The sequence below is a fragment of the Microcaecilia unicolor genome, chromosome 1 (assembly GCF_901765095.1).
Source record: "Microcaecilia unicolor chromosome 1, aMicUni1.1, whole genome shotgun sequence".
NCBI lineage: Eukaryota > Metazoa > Chordata > Amphibia > Gymnophiona > Siphonopidae > Microcaecilia > Microcaecilia unicolor.
Genome location: NC_044031.1, coordinates 428,810,475 through 428,830,193, shown reverse-complemented (window position 1 = coordinate 428,830,193; position 19,719 = coordinate 428,810,475). Strand labels below are relative to the sequence as shown.

The window sequence follows — 19,719 nt, the reverse complement described above, 5'->3', positions numbered from 1 at the left end:
GTGCTTTTGCAGTGTGAGTGAGTTTTTGGTTTGGCGCGTTTGCGGAACAGCTTTTCCCTTCCCTCGTGGTTTATGGCGGCCCAGCTCCTCCGATGGCGCGCGTGCTTGTGGCGAGGGGTAGAGGCGCCGGGCGCTCAGTGTAGCTTTGCGGTGCACCTATAAAGGTGGCTGCGGCACCCCCCGACTTGACCGCGGAGGGATCGATGGTGTCGGGAGTCTCCGGGTCAGCGGGAGCGTAGGCAGGGCCGCTGTCAGCGGGAACAGTTTCGGCGGGAACAGCCGCCATCTTGAGACTGACGCGGCCCGTGGAGCCAGCTGTTTTTGGGCCTGCGGCCTCCGTTTTTGGCACAAAAGGGCCTAATGACGGTCCAGGAATGGTGGGCTTTCCTCCAGATTTTGTCTGGACGCGGTATCAGGCCTGGAGATCGGGACCCCCCCCCCCCCTAATTGGAAGAGGGGGCTATTTCCGTCTTGGCTGAGAGACCACGGTTAGAGTGGTCAGAGGACAGGCAATGTTTTTCTCCTGTAGCTGCAGAAGCTGTGCTTAGTGATCTGGGGGAGTCAGATGGAATTGACGGCTCTAAGGAGCAGGATTGGTGGATTCCTGGAGAGGATCCTTCAATAGTGCGGATTTTCCATAGAGATGAGCTGTCAGAACTCATAGATCAGGTGTCGTCCACCCTTCAGTTTGGTCCTGAGGTGGCTTTGGGGGAAACTGTCCAGGATCCGTTGGTGAAGGGCATTCAGCGTCAGGCGTGATCCTTCCCTATGAACAAGGATCTCCGGGAGATGATTTGTCAGGAATGGGATTTGCCGTGTATGGTGGCAAAGGCAATGGCGAGGCTTTATCCCCTCCCTCAGGACGATAGGGATTCCTTTAAGGCTCCCACGGTAGATGCAGTAGTGACGGCAGTAATTATAGCTACGGCTATCCCGGTGGATGGAGGAACGGCCCTCCGTGATCCTCAGGATAGGAAGTTGGGATCTTTTCTCAAGCGTAGTTTTGTTTTGTCGGCTCTAGCCCTGCAGGCCTCGGTTTGTGGGGGTCTGGTAGCTCGGGCATGTTTTCGTTGGGCCAAGAAGCTCCTGGATGATTCAGTAGATGTTGGTTCTTCTGGGGGTCAGGAGTTAGCCGACTTGGACATGGGTTCATCCTTTTTGTCTGAGGCTTTTATGATTTGTTGCCTACTTCAGACAAAAAATATGGCTATGGTTGTGGGTCTCTGCCACTTAAGGGAGCTATGCTCTTTGGAGAAGATTTGGACAAGTTAGTGTGAGGTCTTAGTGATACCAAGGTTCTATGGCTTCCAGATTTTCGGTTCAAGGCAGGGGCCAGAACTAGTTCCTCTCGGGGACGGTTTAGGGAGGCTCAGCGGTATAGGCCGGGCAGATCGAGTGGGACCTACCCCTAGCTGTCTGTTTGTCTGTCCAATTTAGATTGTAAGCTCTGTTGAGCAGGGACTGTCTTTTCATGTTAATTTGGACAGCGCTGCATAAGTCTAGTAGTGCTATAGAAATGTTTAATAGTAGTAGGACCTCTAGGGGTCGGTTTTTCCAGCGCGCACAGTTCTTTCGTGAGAGTCGTCACGGAGGGCGTGGCTTTTCCGCAGGAAGTTAGTATTCAGGCCGCAATTCCCAATGAAGGTGTGCGGGCTCAGGCTCTGGTGCATGTTGGGGCTCGGCTGAGTCTGTTTTACCAGAGCTGGGCCCAAATCAGGTCAGATCAGTGGGTTCTCAAGGTGTTTCGAGGCGGATATGCGCTGGAATTCGAAAGCTGTTCTCCCGAAGTGTTTCTGGAATCCTTCTGTCGGTCTTGGAGCAAGAGGGCAGCAGTGAGGGACACTCTGCGGTGGCTGCTCGCGTTGGGAGCCGTGGTTCCTGTTCCTTCAGATCAGCAACGCTCAGGGTGCTATTTGATCTATTTTGTGGTCCACAAGAAAGAGGACACTTTTCGTCCCATTTTAGATCTCAAAAGGGTCAATGCGGCACTCAAGGTGCCCTCTTTCCGGATGGAGACGTTGCGGTCGGTCACTGGTGCGGTCCGGAAAGGAGAGTTTCTCACTTCCCTGGATTTGACGGAAGCTTATCTTCACTTTCCTTCGTGCAGCCTTTTGGTTCCAAGTTACAGGGTCTGATTCGTCGGTTCCTTGCAGAGAAGGCGCCGACGGCCCGTACTTATCGTCAGGTCCTGGGCCTGATGGCGGCGACCATAGAGGTAGTTCCGTGGGCCAGGGCGCACATGCGTCAGGTACAGTCAGCTCTGCTCAGTCGTTGGTCCCCTCTGTCGCAGGACTTGGAAATGTGTTGTCTGCTGTCGGTGGCCCCTCGTCTCAGTCTCCGCTGGTGGCTCAACCCGCGCAATTTGGGAAAAGGAATGCCGTTGGAGTCCCCACAGGGGCTGGTAATGGTCACAGATGCCAGTCTGCAAGGTTGGGGGGCACATTGTCTCGGTCAGGTAGCTCAAGGCCGGTGGTCTCGGGCAGAAACAGAGTGGTCCATCAACCGGCTGGAAACTCGGGCCATTCGGGTGGCGCTCCAGGCCTTGACGTCGGTGGTTCGCCACAAGGCAGTCCGAGTGCTCTGTGACAATGCCATGGCAGTAGCATATGTCAACTGTCAAGGGGGGACGAAGAGCCTTGGCGGCGCAGTTGAACTCATCTTCAGGCTCTCTTGGCAGCGCATGTGGCCGGGGTAGGTCACATAGATGCAGATTATCTCAGCAGGCACACTCTAGATCCCAGAGAGTGGTCTTTTCTTCGGTCAGTGTTCCAGTGAGTTGTGTCGGTCTGGGGACTTTCGGTGATCTTAGGGCAACGGCTCGCTATGCGCAAGTTCAGAGATTTTTTTTTTTTTTTTTTTCAGTCGCTGAAGAGACCCTTGAGCGGAGGGAATCGACGCTCTTCTGTTGCCTTGGCCTCGGGAGTGACTGTATGTGTTTCCTCCGTGGCTGTTAGTCGAGTAATATAGCGCATCGAACATCACTTCGGTCGGGTGATTCTGGTAGCTCCGGATTGGCAGCGTCGACCATGGTACGGAGACCTGGTGCAGTTGGCAGGGGCGGCGGCCCTGCCTTTGTTGGGATCAGTTCTGTGTCAAGGCCCGATAATCATGCCGGATCCGGCTCGGTTTTCGCTTATGGCTTGGCTCTTGAGCGGCACAAGTTGAAGAAGAAGGGGCTTTCGTCCAGTGGCTTTGCTACGATGTTGAGTTGCCGTAGACGATCCACTTCCTTGGCGTATGTCCGGGTTTGGAGAATCTTTGAGCACTGGTGTGAAGACCATCGAGTTCGGCCGTTTCGCTCTTCGGTGGCGGAAGTTTTGGAATTTTTGCACGATGGTGTTGATAGGGGTCTGGCCTTGTCTACACTGAAGGTTCAGGTGGCAGCTTTGTCATGTTTTCGTGGGAAGCTTCAGTGAAAGTCCTTCGCGTCTGTGCCTGAGGTAGTGCGCCTCAGTGACGGATGGTGCCTCCGTGGGATTTGAAGCTAGTTTTGGATGCTTTGATCAGGCCTCCGTTTGTGCCGCTGGTATCGGCATCTTGTAAGGATTTATCTTTAAAGACGGTTTTGTTGGTGGCGATTACTTCAGCACGGAGTGTTTCAGAGCTTCAGGCTTTGTCTTGTAGGGAACCATTTTTGTCCTTTCTGAGGGAAAGGTTTCGTTGCGGACGGTGCTTTCCTTTTTTGCCCAAGGTGGTTTCCGAGTTCCATGTTAATCAGGTCATCTCTCTGCCAGTGTTGGGTGATATGGCTGGAGATTCGGAGCAGCGTGGTATTGCCAAGCTGGATGTCAGGAGAGTTTTGAGTTGTTATCTCTCTGGAACTCAGGACTTCAGAGCCTCTGACCGTTTGTTCGTTCTTCATGGTGGCCCAAATAAGGGTGCAGCGGCTCCTAAGGTGACCATAGCACGGTGGTTGAAGGAGGCGGTTGCATCTGCTTACTTGGTGAAGGGTCCTGTGGTGCCTAGGGGCTAGTCTGCTCATTCCACTAGGGGAATGGCAGCCTCGTGGGCGGAGAATAGTATGATTTCTCTGTTAGATATTTGTCGGGCTGCAGTTTGGTTTTCGTTGCATTCCTTTGTGAAGCATTATAGGATTCCTGTGCATGCAAAGGACGAGGTGCACTTTGGGGCAGCAGTTTTGACCTCTGGCTTTAGTAGGTCCCTCCCGTAAGTTAGTTACTGCTCTGGTACGTCCCACGCGTCTTGACCGGTCTGGAGGGTCGCTGAGGAAGGTGAAATTAGATCTTACCTGCTAATTTTCTTTCCTCTAGACCCTCCAGACCGGTCAAGAGCCCGCCCTGTCTGTATTGGAGGCCAGGAGGTGTGTTTGTTGGATAATTCTTGGCTGCTGTAGATTGTTGTTTCTCTAATTGCAGACTGTTTATTTCTGTTTTGTGATAGGAGTCCGGGACTGGTGGGGCTCTTCTTTGATAGTCCACCTGTAGAAGCCCAACTGTTTTATCAAAGGCAAAGGAACATGTTTCTGTAAGAGCAAGCGGAAGATGTTTCTTGTTTTTGCAGTTTACTGTGACCACGTACAGGGTTGCTAGTTGTTGTTAGTGTTTTTTGTTTCTCTGCTTTGTCAGGGTTATACTGGCTAGTGGAGGTTCTGCACAGGTTATATATACAGGCTTCAAAAGCTTAGTGTTTTCTCAGTCTCCCTCTGCTGGTAGGAGGACATAACCCACGCGTCTTGACCGGTCTGGAGGGTCTAGAGGAAAGAAAATTAGCAGGTAAGATCTAATTTCACCTTCTGTGAGTTCTGTTGCGTATTGATTAGTGGGTTCAGCAATATAAAAGGAACGGAGTCTGGAATTAGCAGTGGAGGAGAAGGGTTAAGATAGGAGAGATTTACCCAGTGAACAGAGTTCCCAGGGAGGAGTGTAGGGAGAAATAAGAGTGGAGAGGTACTGAGGAGCTGCAGAGTGAATGCACTTGTAAGTCAATAAGAGAAGTTTGAACTGTGTGTGGAAGAGGATAGGGAGCCAATGAAGTGACTTGAGAGGGCTAATATGAGCATAGTGACATTGGCGGAATATAAGTCGTGCAGCAGAATTTTGAACAGATTGAAGGGGTGAGAGATGGCTTAGGGAGACAGATGGATAAGTGGGAGACCTGTGAGAAGCAAGTTGCAGTACTCTTAAGTGAGAGGTAATAAGAGTGTAGATAAGGTTTCTGGTAGTGTTCTCAGAAGGAAAGGATGGATTTGGTGATATGGAGAAAGAAACAGGTTTTAACAGTCTGTTGAACATGTGCAGAGAAGGAGAGAGAGGAGTCGAAGATGACCCCAAGGTTACGAGCTGATAATACAGGGAGGATGAGAGTGTTATCCACAGAGATAGAGAATAGGGGAAGAGGGGAGGTTGGTTTAGGGGGAAAGATAAGAAGCTCAGTCTTGGTCATGTTTAGTTTCAGATGGCAGTGAGACATCCTGGCAGCAATGTCAGACAGGCAGGCTGATACTTTGGCCTGGATTCCTGCTGAAATTTTGGGTGTGAAGAGGTAGCTCTAGGAGTCATCAGCATAAAGGTGATGATGAGTATCACGAGATGAGCTCAGAGTACCAAGGGAAGAGGTGTAGATGGAGAAAAGAAGAGGTCCCAGGACATAGCCCTGAGGTGCACCAACTGATAGTGGGATAGAAGTGGAGGAAGATCCACCAATGGGAGAGAAGAAGAAAACCAGGAAAGAACAGAGCCCTGAAATCCAAGTGAGCACAGCGTATCAAGGAGTAGGCTGTGAGCAACAGTGTCAAAAGCAGCAGATAGATAAAAAAGGATGAGAATAGACCTTTGGTTCTGGCCAGGAACAGGTCATTGGAGACTTTAGCAAGCTCTCTTTCAGTTGAATGAAGAGTGTGAAAAACAGATTGATGTGGATCAAGAATATTTGAGATTGTGGTCATAGGTGCCGACAATAATTGAGGCAGTGGCGCGTGGGCATAAAGTCCCTCCCGCTCCCTGCACCGTTCCGACTCCCTGCTCTGCAACTCTGTGCTGTCCATCTGCTCCTGCCTCCTTCAATGTTCCGGGCCGCCGTCAGTGACTCTCCGTGTCAGTGCAGTAAGCACACCGCCTTCGGCGGTCCGGAAGCTTTTCCTCTGGCTCTGTTACAGTTTCCTGTCCTGCATAGGCGGAATGATCATGCTGCAACAGAGGAGCTTCCGGAGCCGCCGTCGCCGAAGGTAGTGTGTGTGCTTACTTCAGTGCTTTCAAGTTGCTTACCGCCCAATAATTGAGGCAGTGGTGGTGCCACGCATGGGCATAAAGTGCCTGTCCTCCTGTCCCTCCCGCTCCAGTCCCATGCACTGTTCCACTCCCTGCCCTGCACCGCTGTCCTTCATTGATCCGGGCCCGCCGGCAGTATCTCAGTGCAGTAAGCACACTGGCTTCGGCGGCCTGGAAGCTTTCCCTCTGTTACAGTTTCCTGTCCCGCATAGGCGGGATGCTGCAACAGAGGGAGAGCTTCTGGAGCGCCAAAGGTAGTGTGTGCTTATTGTGTTGACGCTGCCGGCGGCCCAGAACATTGAAGAAGGACAGAGAGCGAGCCAGAGAGGTACAGGGAAAGGAGCCGGCCCACCCCGTCAGCCGCCAGATGACGTTAAATAGCTGAAGAAGCAAGGTAACTTTTACTTTTCCCTCTCCTCCACGCAGCCTTCGGGTGGGGTCAGCCAAAAAGCACTTGTTGACTGTTTATAACTTTATTTTAAAGTAAGCTTTTAAATTCCAAAGTCTTACATTTCTGTCTGTCTGCCACTAAACTTAGTCTTGGTCTCAAAAATTCTGGCAGCTACTACTGCAGTGTTGATCTCTTCGTTGGCTTCCTTTTTAATCTTGAGTTTTATTTAAGTTGGTGACAGTCTATATAATTTTTAAAATGTTTGATAAATAGTACATCTCCAATCCAGACTATCCTTTTGGATTCATTTCTTTTCCTTCTATTCATGGAATCCTGAAAGTTAGAGATCCGTTTTGCTTAATTTTACCTTCATTTTTAAGCATTAGATATAAAAAGATTCTAGAAGCTTCCTTTTGTTATCAGGCCCCTCACTTTTGGCTTTCTCTTCCTATTGAACTTCAAAGTTCTTTGTTATTTCTCCATAACAATCTAAAGACTTATTTGTTCAAAAGATTTGTCTTAATCTTTTCAGTTGTTTTAATTTGCTTTGTTACCTGTTTTGAACTGCTAATAAGTAGGATTTAGCAGGATAAGAATCATATCACTTCACATCCTGACCAAAAAGTCATTGATGCAGTGCTCTGCATGTGGGAACTTGCTCCTTTTTGTTTTATGGAATGCAATGGTGGTTATAAAAAAATGCACTTGCATTTTTTTATTGCTGCTGTTTCACAGAGAGATATTGAATAATGAAGTAGGATCTTCCTGCAGAATTTCTGTCCAGAGGCAGTCTAAATGTGCCAAGCATTACATATTAGGCGGGGCATTTTCTTTAAACTTTATTTTAATTCATTTATCCAGCCCTTGCATGCACATGGTTTTGCTTTTTAAACCCAAAGGTGAACTCTAAGGGTGGTTGAACAATTAGTTATGAACTGTGTTTATTGTGAATTAATTGGAATATGTCAGTTTTTGGAATTGGAAATGCACATCTCTGATGTTTTCCTTTTTAGTTCACTTCTTGAGGTTTTTAGTTCTTTTGCCTTTATAATTGATCTCAGGCAGTTAGTGCTATTATGGTATGGCAATGTTCTGAATGTGTCTTTGCCCAGGTTTGGTGTATACTGTTAACGATGTCTTAGCAAGGTGACAGTACTTTGATGGTGTAGCTGTAGTAATGTCTCAAGAATAAGGAATGGTGTGCAAGCTAAAGTTCGTGAAATGGCTAAACAACTTCTAAAATGTTGATAAGTATCTATTTCACAAAACTGAAATAACTCCAGTTTTTCAGTAACATCATTATATTTTATATATATCATATATAATCACATTATTTGTGTTGTGGGAGTGGTACCACAGAAAAACTTTCAAAATTAATGGGGTAGCGACCTACCACATTGATTGTTAAGCAGCTGGAGAGATGTCATTGCAATTCATATTTTTTCTTCCCGCTACACTGTCTGCAGCAGCACATCCATAAAGCACAACTTGATCTTGATTGTAGAAAAGACAGCTAAAATGGATAAATTTTGTTATTCGGATCGCAGTGGGAAAGGAAATGGAACAGCATATACCCCCAGCATCTGGAGCTAATCAAAATAACAGAAAACAAACTGCCGAAGAGTTGGATGAAGATGAGAGACCCAGCACTAGCAGTGGTGAGAGATCCAGCACTAGTGGTGCAAAATCCAACAAAGGTGGCTCATTTCAAGAAGAGTGGATGTTCAGTTTCAGCTGGCTCACTTACTGCAAGATAAAAGAAAAGGCATTTTGCAAGACTTGTCAAGATGCAAAAGGTAAAGGTTTAATACAGTTTGCTACAAAAGCTGAGGCTTCATTCATTGATGATGGATTTGACGCATGGCATCATGCATTGGAAAGATTCCATAAGCATGAAAAATCTGAGTGCCAATCTGAGTGCCACCGGGAAGGAACAAGCAAATTAGCAAGTACACAAAATATATTTGCCATTATGAGTAAAGCCAAGAAAATGACATGCTGATTACACGCCTGGTGCTGACAAAAGCCTTCAAATCACTGAGAGATCTTGCTCAGCAAGGCCAGCCTATACGTGGTCATACAGATGACAGGTCTAATGTTTTGAATTTGCTAAAGTTAAGGGGTAAAGATGTTCCTGAAATAAACCAATGGCTCCAACAAACTAACTACAAATGGTTGTCACATGATGTGACCAATGAAATGCTTATGATCATATATCAGGATGTGTTGAGAAAAGTGTTTGTGAACATTCAAAATTGTGATTTTTTTTCTATCATGATTGATGAAACAGCTGATGTAAGTGTGCATGAACAAGTTTCAGTTTGCGTTCGCTGGGTTAGTGATGATTTAGAGGCTCATGAAGACTTCATTGGATTTTATGAAACAGGTGAAACATCAGAAAACCTTTTTAATATTGTTAAAGATGTCTTAACAAGGTGTTGTTTGGATTTTAAAACGTGCAGGGGACAGTGCTTTGATGGTGCCAGTAAGGTCTCAGGAATAAGAAATGGTGTGCAAGCTAAAATTCGGGAACAGGATTAAAAGAGTCATTGTCTGAGAGTAGATGGGCTTTCTTTTGTCAGATTAGGTGGGTCATGATCTTGGAGTTTCAGGTATATTGCTGTCTTTTGTTAACTCCAGTCTCTTTAATTGCTGTCAGTATGCAGTTTCTGTTCTTTGGAGATGTGGTGATTGACTTTTAGTATCCATCCAGCTAGTTCTATTAGTTATTATTTTTAAAAATATATATTTGTATCTGATTCCTGCAAAATCAATAACTGATGATTACTCATATCATGCTACAACGCTATATCTGAAATAAAGCTGCAAGACATAGGAGAATCTATTAACACATAGCTTTTATAGGGGCCCGGGAGAGAGAGGAATTGTCATGGATAAAGAAATATCCAGTACTTTATCTTTTTTACTTTTCCACCCAACAGAAGTAGGAAAGAATTATACAAAATGAATTGAAAAGGTTTGTCCATCTGTGTATCTGGGGGCAAAATAACTCTCTGAAACTTGAACAGAATGGGGTGAAACTTGCATTGAAGGAAAACCAGTGAAAAGACACAACAGGTTCAAAAATGGGTCAAATTGAAATTGGACTCTGGGTGTTACAAAAATATATGCTCTTCCATCCCCCCCCCCCAACGTGTCCCGGTGTATTTCTGTGGGAAAAGGAGTTCAGCTTCTGTACCAGAGAATAATTAATCTAACTTGGCATGCGGAAAAAAAAAACAACAGAAAGACACACTGAGTTTGATTGTTTGCAAAGCAGTGTGCATCTTGGGGTTGGGGTAGAGGGGGGGCTGTATTATTTTTGGAAGCAGATTAAAAAAAACATGCATAGTATATATAGGGTTACCATTTTTTGTCCTTAAAAAAAGAGGACACTTGCCCATGCCCCGCCCCACTTCACGCTCTCACCCCGCCTCTTTCTACACCTCGCCCCTTGTCACACCTCGCCCTGCCCCCCGTCGCATTTTCCCCGGCCCCGTCACCACCTCTTCCCTAACTCACGATCTTCCCTGGTGGTCTAGTGACTTCGGGGCAGGAAAGAGCCCCCTCTTTCCTGCCCGGCGCGCTGCTCTGCATCCTGTATGCTGCCTGTGACGGTCTCGGCGAGATTCAAAATGGCCGCCGAGAATTGAAGCGACCTCGCTAGAGTTCAATTCTCGGCGGACATTTTGAATCTCGCCGAGACCGTCACAGGCAGCATACAGGATGCAGAGCAGCGCGCCGGGCAGGAAAGAGGGGGCTCTTTCCTGCCCCGAAGTCACTAGACCACCAGGGAAGATCGTAAGGGGAGGGGAGGTCCGCCGCCCGCCCGCAGTCAGCGTCAGCCCGCCCATTTGTTCAGAAATCCGGACAAATGGGCAGGCTGGCCAAAACCCGTCCGGACATGTCCGGGTAAATCCGGACGTATGGTAATCCTGAGTATATACATGCTTTTCATCTCCCATTGCTAATTCATTGTAAAGGTCCTGATGAAGTTTCTGATTTCAGTAATTAAAATATTAAGCATAAAAATCCTTTCTATTTTGCAGAGATTTTGCACAGAAACTAGCTAATGCCCTTGCACATAATCTCAACTCAGGACTTCATACAATTAACCTTGCCAGCAACCCACTTGAGGATAGAGGTAATGTTCAAGTTTAACATTCACAAATGACTAGTAAGTGGATTTATGCCGCTTTCCTGAACTTTGTCTCCTCAATTGAGTATGATACTGTTCATAATTGTACCGTAGATCTGGTGTTCACAGATAACTGAGGTTTGTTACCTTTGCTTCTGCAGTTATTCTTGTGTTTAGAATTTGCCAGCTTTAGTGACACTGAATGTTTTTAAAACTTGTAGTAACCAGAGGTGACAAAATAGTCTGCTTGCTGCCCCTGGCTCTAGTACTTTTCCCTCTAGTTGATGTTGTGTTTAGAATAGCTGAGGGTAGGAGGAGGAGCTGCTACCAGGAAAAAGTTATATAATTTCTGGAATAAATGCACAAATCAAATAAAAAGCAGGCTTGTAATGATTTTCTTCTAGTAGTCAGCTGAATTATGTAGATTACGTTTATTAATGGAATCTTAAGCTACCAGTTAAAATCATTAAGGACCTCCTTCTATATGTGTAACAGTATAAATTAGCAAACACACTTTGCATGGGCCATTCAGGCTAGCTGGCTTTATTTATTAGGATTTATTTACCGCCTTTTTGAAGGAATTCACTCATGGCGGTGTACAGTAAGATTGCTTCAGCTAAATAGTTTAGTGCACGCCTTTTTTCCATCTGTGACAATTAACTATTTTTTAGCACCCAATATGGAATCTGAAGCTCAGAAATACTCCTCCCTCCCCCACCCTTTGCTAGAATGAGAATATCTATTTCTACACCTTTGGAAGCTTCCTGGATGCATGTCTGTTACATCACTCTTTGAGCACAAACTTCATTAAGATATATGCCTTGTGAAGGTAACAAAGCCAAAGGTCAGACAAAGCTCACTATTATTAAATTTGGTAGGATTTGGAAAAAAAAAATAGGATTAAGGAATAATTTTATGGTACATTATTTCTGATAGGGTCTCCTTAGCTTTCGTGGTTATTCTATAATTGTTAGCTCTTACCTGTGTAGTTTACTAGCTGCATTTCCCTTTTTACACGTACTACTCAGGATGTGTTATTACAAAGGGACTTTAGCTATGTTGAGTTGCATCAGATTTAGGAATTTTTTTTCTTTTTTGTTTAGAATATCTTATTAGCTTTTTAAGAGACACAAATATATCTAAATGTCTGTGATTATAACATAGTACTTTTGAGCATACATATTGACAATATACTGGATAAACGCATGTTGTGGTATTTTAGAATAAACAAACAGTGTTTTGAATATTGTAGGCAACTGGTAGTGTATGAATTTAAATGTGCTGAAGCCCAAAATGTTCTGTGGTTAAAAAAAAAAAAAAAAAATTTGCTTAAGCAAGATCTGCTACAAATCTCATAATGTGTAGAACAATTCAGTACCATAAGGCATCTGACCAATGATGAGGTCTCTAGAGACAAAGTCCAGGAAGGGACCCCACACCTATGCAATAATGTGTTAGCCTACTGTATTCCTACTAGACTTCATTAAAGCAGTTTTCCAAGTATAGCATCTCCTGGACATTTTAAGGTTAGGCTGAAATTATTTCCAGGAGGGTATGAGTAACCAAATTTCATTGGCTACAGATGTTCTATTTGGAACCAGAAACCTACGTAATAGCCTCAGTGAGCGAGCCCATAGGAAGTCTAATAGACACAAATTCATAGATTCATCTAATTTCCTCCCAGTATCTTTACATGTTGGAGTAATTCTCACCAAATATGAAAAATGTCCATTAATTCTCAGCCTTATAAAGTAGTCCAAACTGATGGGTTACTGTGCCCTACTAGCATGTGGAAACAGATACCTAGGCTATTCAGTGACATCACCAGTATAAGATGTGGTGAAGTGTGGAACTTGCAAGCTCCTTGTATAAAAAGTGGAGAAATTAGATCTTACCTGCTAATTTGCTTTCCTTTAGTCCCTCCGGACCGGACCAGGATTGGACTGTTGGGTTGTGCCCGCCTACCAGCAGGTGGAGACTGAGAAAAAACTCTGACTCTAGAGAGCCAATAGGAGCCCTGGCCATGTGACCTTAGCCTCAGTATTTGAATAACAAAGCAGGAAAGAAAGAAAGAACTTCTGTGCCGTATGGAATCCTAGCAGCCACAAATTCCTCGGCAAAACCGAGTACTAGAGCTCACCAGCAACTCTCACCAGAGAAGTGGTATGGCCCATTTGTATTAGAGCTCGCCAGCAACTCTCACCAGAGAAGTGGCATGGCCCATTCATATTAGAGCTCACCAGCAACTCTCACCAGAGAAGTGGCATGGCCCATTCATATTAGAGCTCACCAGTAACTCTCACCAGAGAAGTGGTATGACTCACTTAAGGTTTCATATATATTCCATCAACTGAGCTCACCAGCAACTCTCACCAAAGAAGTGGTATGACCCACTTAAGGTTTCATATATATTCCATCAACTGAGCTCACCAGCAACTCTCACCAAAGAAGTGGTATGACCCATTAAGGTTTTATATATATATATTCCAGCAACTGAGCTCACCAGCAACTCTCGGCAGAGAAGTGGTATGACATATTTAAGGCTTTATATATATTCCAGCAACTGAACTCACCAGCAACTCTCACCAGAGAAGTGGTATGACATATTTAAGGCTTTATATATATTCCAGCAACTGAACTCACCTGCAACTCTCACCAGAGAAGTGGTATGACCCATTAAGGTTTTATATATATTCCAGCAACCGAGCTCACCAGCAACCACCAGAGAAGTGGTATGGACCACGCAAAGTCTTTTTTTTTTTTTTTTTTTAAACATTCCACGTGTGGTAAAGGAACGAATACACTTCCAAACTTAATAAAAGAATCTAAAGAGTTGATAGAATATGGGAGGGGCCTGGTCCGGTCCGGAGGGACTAAAGGAAAGCAAATTAGCAGGTAAGATCTAATTTCTCCTTCCTTAGCATCCATCCGGACCGGACCAGGATTGGACTGTTGGGAAGTACCAAAGCAGTAAACTTACGGGAGGGACAGACATTGAGAATGCGGTAGAGTCCCTGAAGACACCCAAACTAGGATGAATACGAAGCCAAAGCTTGACGATCCAAGAACCGCCAATAAACTAAATAGAATGACTACAAAGCAAAAAAGCTGAAGCTGAAAAGTCCAAGCGATGCTGAACATTGTCCCCTACCAAGTGGCCACTATATATTGTCCCCTACCGCACTATCAGTGCAGCGCAAAGGACAGAGAGACTCGAGAAAAAACGACTGAAAGAAGGATGACAAAGGTAGAAGCAGAGCCGCCTGGCAACAAAAAACTACAATGAATCTACCTCAGCTGAGAAAGTGGAAACCGAAATCCTGAAGTACAATACTCCAGATATTGTAGACTATTGCTGACCTAGCAACAGATTGGAAGTATGTAAAGCCTGTCAGTGAAAAAGTACCTGATCAATAGAAACTAAATAGGTAAAAACAAGAATGCAGTTAAATACTATGCAGAAGAAGAAGGTACCTAAATCCTTGCTGCAAACTCGACTGAAGGTCCAAATAAACTGACAGCCGCTGCAGTTACCCAACATGAAAAAAAAAACATATCTCAGAGCGCAATTCAACTGAGAGAGAAAGAATCATCTGTAGCTGTTGCCTCTGCAAGCCAATCACCTGAGACTCTTGTCGTAGACCCCAATTAGTGAAAACGGGAATAAATCAACAGTAGACACTTGTTAGTACCTTTCATCTGTTAGAAACATATAGAAGTCCATAAAACACTACACAGTTCCAGGAACAACATGTATAGAATGTTTGTACGTTTAGGAATCTAGCCAGGTGCTCATGGTCTGGATTGGCCGTGGACAGGAAGGTGGGCTCAACAGGACCTTTGAGCTTTTCCCAGTGTGGAATTACATATGTACTTATGTAGTAGAACTATAAATATACATATATATTTTCACAGATGCAGCCATCAAAAAACTGGTCACTGTGTATATGCTCCCAGCATACCTGCAGGAAGAATGCTCAATCTCAACCACTAGTGAGAATACAGAGGCCAACTGAGCGGAGGGATTCCATCAGAGATAAATATCTGGATATGAGAGGGCATCTATCTCTGCCGCTGACAAGTCTTTTTAGCAAGAGAGTAAGCGAGGCACATGGAAGGTCAGAGCGAAAAGAAATAGTTGTAGAACTGGGACCTCCCCTTAAGGTACTATCCACTGAGAACTCTTTTTTTTTTTTTTTCAATGGTCACGAAATTGACAGAGTGAAAAGCTGCCCAAAAAAGTATACCGAGACTCCAAAGCGAATGAAGAAAAAATTCCTTCTTGGGAGCTAGAAAGTAAAATTTTACTCTGCAAAATAGAGCAAGGTAATGGCCGAAGGCCCAAGAACATCCAGAGAAAACAGAAAGTGGGACGCTTGTAGAGAAGACAAAAACAGTCTGCGCCAACTTGACTAAACAAAGAGAGAAAAAATAGAAACATGCTATGAAATCTAATGAGATCACACGAGAGCTCAAAAGAGAGCTCAAATGAGAGACCTGGCCACATGCACCCCATAACCTAGGGTGTGCCCGAAATGCACCACCCGTTGCTTGACCTGACAACTCTGCCAATAAGACTGTCTGTAATGAACCAGACATCTGTGGAAAGGATGAAACGACGAGATGTAGTTTCATGAGCGCCGGTGCTAATACGACCATAACTTAAGAAAAAAGTGCGCAGAGCCGACACGAGACCGAAGAGCAGGGCAAGAAAACTGGTAATGAGGACCTTATCATCCTTGTATCACGGACATTACTCCTCCTATACTGAGATGTACTAAGATGTACCGACCCACATCCATAAGAAATGAATGTGGTACTTGCAACCTGGATTGACCACAACTGAGAACAGGATGCTGGGCTTAATGGACTCTTAGACTTTCCCCGTATGACCATACTCATATACTAATAGCAAAAATGCACAGGAAGTGAAAGAATCCCCTTCCAATTGAAAGGAAGGTCTGGAATGAGGACATATAGAATGAAAATGAAAGGATTACCATATGTTGAGCGTGGACTGAGACACACTGGCCTTTAATTTTACCGGATCTCCCCAAACCTCGTATCATGTCATGCCTCCTTCCTCACTGAGATGTACAGAGATGAACAGATGCACACTCACAAGATATGAATGTGGTATTTGCAATCTGGATTGACCCCATCTGAAAACAGGATGGGGACTCTTGGCCTTTCCCATTATGGCAACACTTATGCCCTTATGGCAAAAAATGCACAGAAAATGAGTGAATCTCCTTCCAAGAGAAAAAAACTCTGGAGAGAGGAAGAATAAAATGAAAAGGAATAGACCTGGAAAATACCTATTACGGAAAAGGTGGTGAATTTGTGCCACAGGAGACAAGACTGTACCTGACGTCAAGAAAGCTTGAAACAAGACCCTAAAATCTGTAAGGAAGAGAAAGGGATAGCAGATGTTATGGATGGTCATACTGGACAAAACCAGAATGTTTACCATGTGCCCAGGCTGAATAGATAGAGGAAACAAAAATACAAGTAGATGGCGTGAGGACCTCCCACTATCCTTAAGTGGGAGAAAATGCAAATTGACCTGATAACTTTACTCTCTAAGTGGACATATATCTTGTAAGTCCTAGAAGAAAACTAAGATAACACATAAGAAACTCCAAGACAGTTGGAAAGTAGAGAAGATGTGAATAAAACATGCCTTCTAAAGCATCTGAGAAAACTGGGTGCTCGGTAGACAGGACTGAGTCTCCTAGAATATGAGAACCATCTGAACCATGTAGCCTATGCAGCTGTCATCTGCTATGCCAAAGAGAAAGCATAGCCATGAAAGAAAATTGCTGAAAGGAAGTAAGACCTTATGTCCAGAATTGCAAAGTACGCAACAATTGAGTATCAGACAATGTATTTCATTGCACATGGCATCTGAACCATATAGCCTAGGCTCTAGAGAACGTTTGTTAAGATCTTAAAACACTGTATAACATCATAGCCATAAAGGGAAATGCTTGAAAGGAACTAAGATATTATGGCCAGATTTGTAAAGTACTAATTAATTGACTATTAGACAATGTAGTCCTATTCACCAGGAAATGAGAAAGACACAGAGTGACACACACTGGACCTCCATAAAAACTGCGCTAGACAATAGCAAAGACCTTTCCTCCAAACATCACACACAAGGGAAAGGAATAGGAAAATGGTTATTTTGGAGCTGAGATATAATTTAATTCGCCCCAATGTCTAAAACAGAGAATTCCCGACTGAGCTGCACTTTGAATCGGAGTCTTGCCAAGAACAAAGAAATCGCCAACTGAGCTGCACTTTAATTCACAACATTGCTAGCAACCAAAAAGTCCCCGACAGAGAAAAAACAGAGGGAAAAACAAAATGAGCGCCCTTCGCATCGTAACATTTCGGGGTTTTTTTTTTAATAGCTTGAAAAATACATGTAAAAATTAATTGCGGGGAAAATATACTACCAATTGCCCCAACTACCGGAGAAACAATATCTCCTTTCCATTGCACAAACAGCCAAACACAGTAAAAGCAGAAAAACGCTGCTGCGTCAAGGGAAATTGCAGCTGCAGGCAAAACAATGGCGGCCAAGCGCGCCAAAATGAGAAGAATAAAGTTCGGGGGAGAAAACCACTGACCAGACCGACGAAGAAGCAGGAAATCCGTGCCGCTGAAAAACAGATAACCTCCGATGCCGCACAAAACATGGTTTAGCCTCTGGCCCGACAGGAACCGTCAATACAGCTCCCAAGCTATACAGACCTGTCCAAGAGCGAGCATGCGCTTAACAGTTCGCGCCTCTCTCTCTCTTTTTTTTTTTACAACTACCGCCGCTAACAACGCCGGATAGCAGAGGAAAAATAATGAAGATAACAAAAAACCGCCAATTAAAGTCACAGACGCTGACTTTTCACTTTTTTTTTTTAAATAGCTCCGCCAGAAAAGAAAATAAAGACTCTTCAAACAGAATAAGACAGAAGAGCTACCTGCTCGTTATAAGACTGGGGAAAGCAAAAACTACTTCCTTTAAATTCCTTTCATTTGAATTAATTTTTTTAATTTTCTTTTACTTGATTTAATTCTTTAAAAACAGCTGCCTATTAAAAGTGGCTGCCTCTCCCAAAGACGGTACACCTTTCCAGAGAAAGGGACGGCCCTTCCCTGCTAAGCCAGGGAGATGGGGAGGAAGGGGGGTGGACTCGAGACACCCGAGTTTAACACCCCAGAGGCTGTCAAAGAAAGAAAAGAAACCTGTCAAGCCTCTAATTACGATTCCAGGCACAGAAAAAGTATTATAAATATATCTGTAATATCTTATAGAGAAAAAGAGAGAGAGAGACTAATGGGCTCACTTCCTACCTGCTGGGAGACTGAGAAAATACTGAGGCTAAGGTCACATGGCCAGGGCTCCTATTGGCTCTCTAGAGTCAGAGTTTTTTCTCAGTCTCCACCTGCTGGTAGGCGGGCACAACCCAACAGTCCAATCCTGGTCCGGTCCGGAGGGATGCTAAGGAAACATACTTTGAGGACACCAGGAATAGTTTATAGAACTAGTTCTTTGACAGGTTGGTGCTCTCAGGGATCGGTTTGTGGAACTTTTCCCTCATTAAGCACAGCCCCAAGCCTTAGTTTGCAGTTCTTGGCTTGGTGAGGCTGATCTGGTAGTGGTTTATTTGGCCCAGTGCCAGCAGGGGTAAGCAGTCTTCCCCTCCCACCTCCATAATATAAAAAATAAAAATAGAGGAAAGGAGGTCTGGTATGTTCATGCAGTTAAAAAAAAAAAAACCACAAAAGGAATGAGAACACACAGAGGCATCATAAAGAAATCCTCCATAGCGACAGAGGAGTTCCTGGTGCTGAAGAATGAGGCAATCTTGAGTGGAGCGAGAGTGGGGGAGAAGGCCTTTTTTGGGCATGACACAGGCTATCATAGTAGGGCCTATGGGATCCTTGTGCGATGGGGAATGCTCATTGTACAGGAGATTTATGTTTGCTTGCTCCTGCACAGAAGCAGGAGCCAGATGGGGGCCCAATACTGACACTAATTGTGGCTTCAAAAGGGACTGCTAGAGGAAGCAGCAGCCATCTTGCATTCTGACAGTGTGGCTCCCAGGTGGCAAGAAGAGAATCAGCTAGAAGAATGGTCTAAGGTTTGGCAATTAAAATTCAATGCGAAGAAATGCAAAGTGATGCACTTAGGGAATAGAAATCCACGGGAGACGTATGTGTTAGGCGGGGAGAGGGATCTTGGGGTGATAGTATCTGAAGATTTGAAGGCAACGAAACAGTGTGACAAGGCGGTGACCATAGCTAGAAGGTTGTTAGGCTGTATAGAGAAGGGTGTGACCAGCAGAAGGAAGGGGGTGTTGATGCCCCTGTATAAGTCGTTGGTGAGGCCCCACCTGGAGTATTGTGTTCAGTTTTGGAGGCCGTATCTTGCTAAGGATGTAAAAAGAATTGAAGCAGTGCAAAGAAAAGCTACGAGAATGGTATAGGATTTGCTTTACAAGATGTTTGAGGAGAGACTTGCTGAACTAAACATGTACTGTATACTCTGGAGGAAAGGAGAAACGGGTGATATGATACAGACGTTCAAATATTTGAAAGGTATTAATCCGCAAACGAACCTTTTCCAAAGATGCGAAGGAGGTAGAACGAGAGGACTTGAAATGAGATTGAAGGGGGGCAGACTCAAGAAAAATGTCAGGAAGTATTTTTTCACGGAGAGAGTAGTGGATGCTTGGAATGCCCTCCCACGGGAAGTGGTGGAAATGAAAACGGTAACGGAATTCAAACATGCGTGGGATAAGCATAAAGGAATCCTGTGCAGAAGGAATGGATCCTCAGGAGCTTAGTCGAGATCGGGTGGCAGAGCCGGTGGTGGGAGGCGGGGCTGGTGGTTGGGAGGCAGGGATAGTGCTGGGCAGACTTATACGGTCTGTGCCAGAGACGGTGGTGGGAGA

General features: G+C 44.8%; 1 protein-coding gene across 4 annotated transcripts in view; it reads left to right on the top strand.

Moving 5' to 3' along the window:
* Positions 1–19,719, top strand: part of CARMIL1 (capping protein regulator and myosin 1 linker 1) — a 596,509-nt gene that overhangs the window by 245,054 nt on the left and 331,736 nt on the right. For all 4 annotated transcript variants that reach the window (XM_030212120.1, XM_030212112.1, XM_030212103.1 and 1 more), the window contains one exon: positions 10,668–10,762. In XM_030212120.1, the coding sequence (XP_030067980.1) occupies positions 10,668–10,762 (95 nt within the window). The remainder of the gene's footprint in view (positions 1–10,667; positions 10,763–19,719) is intronic.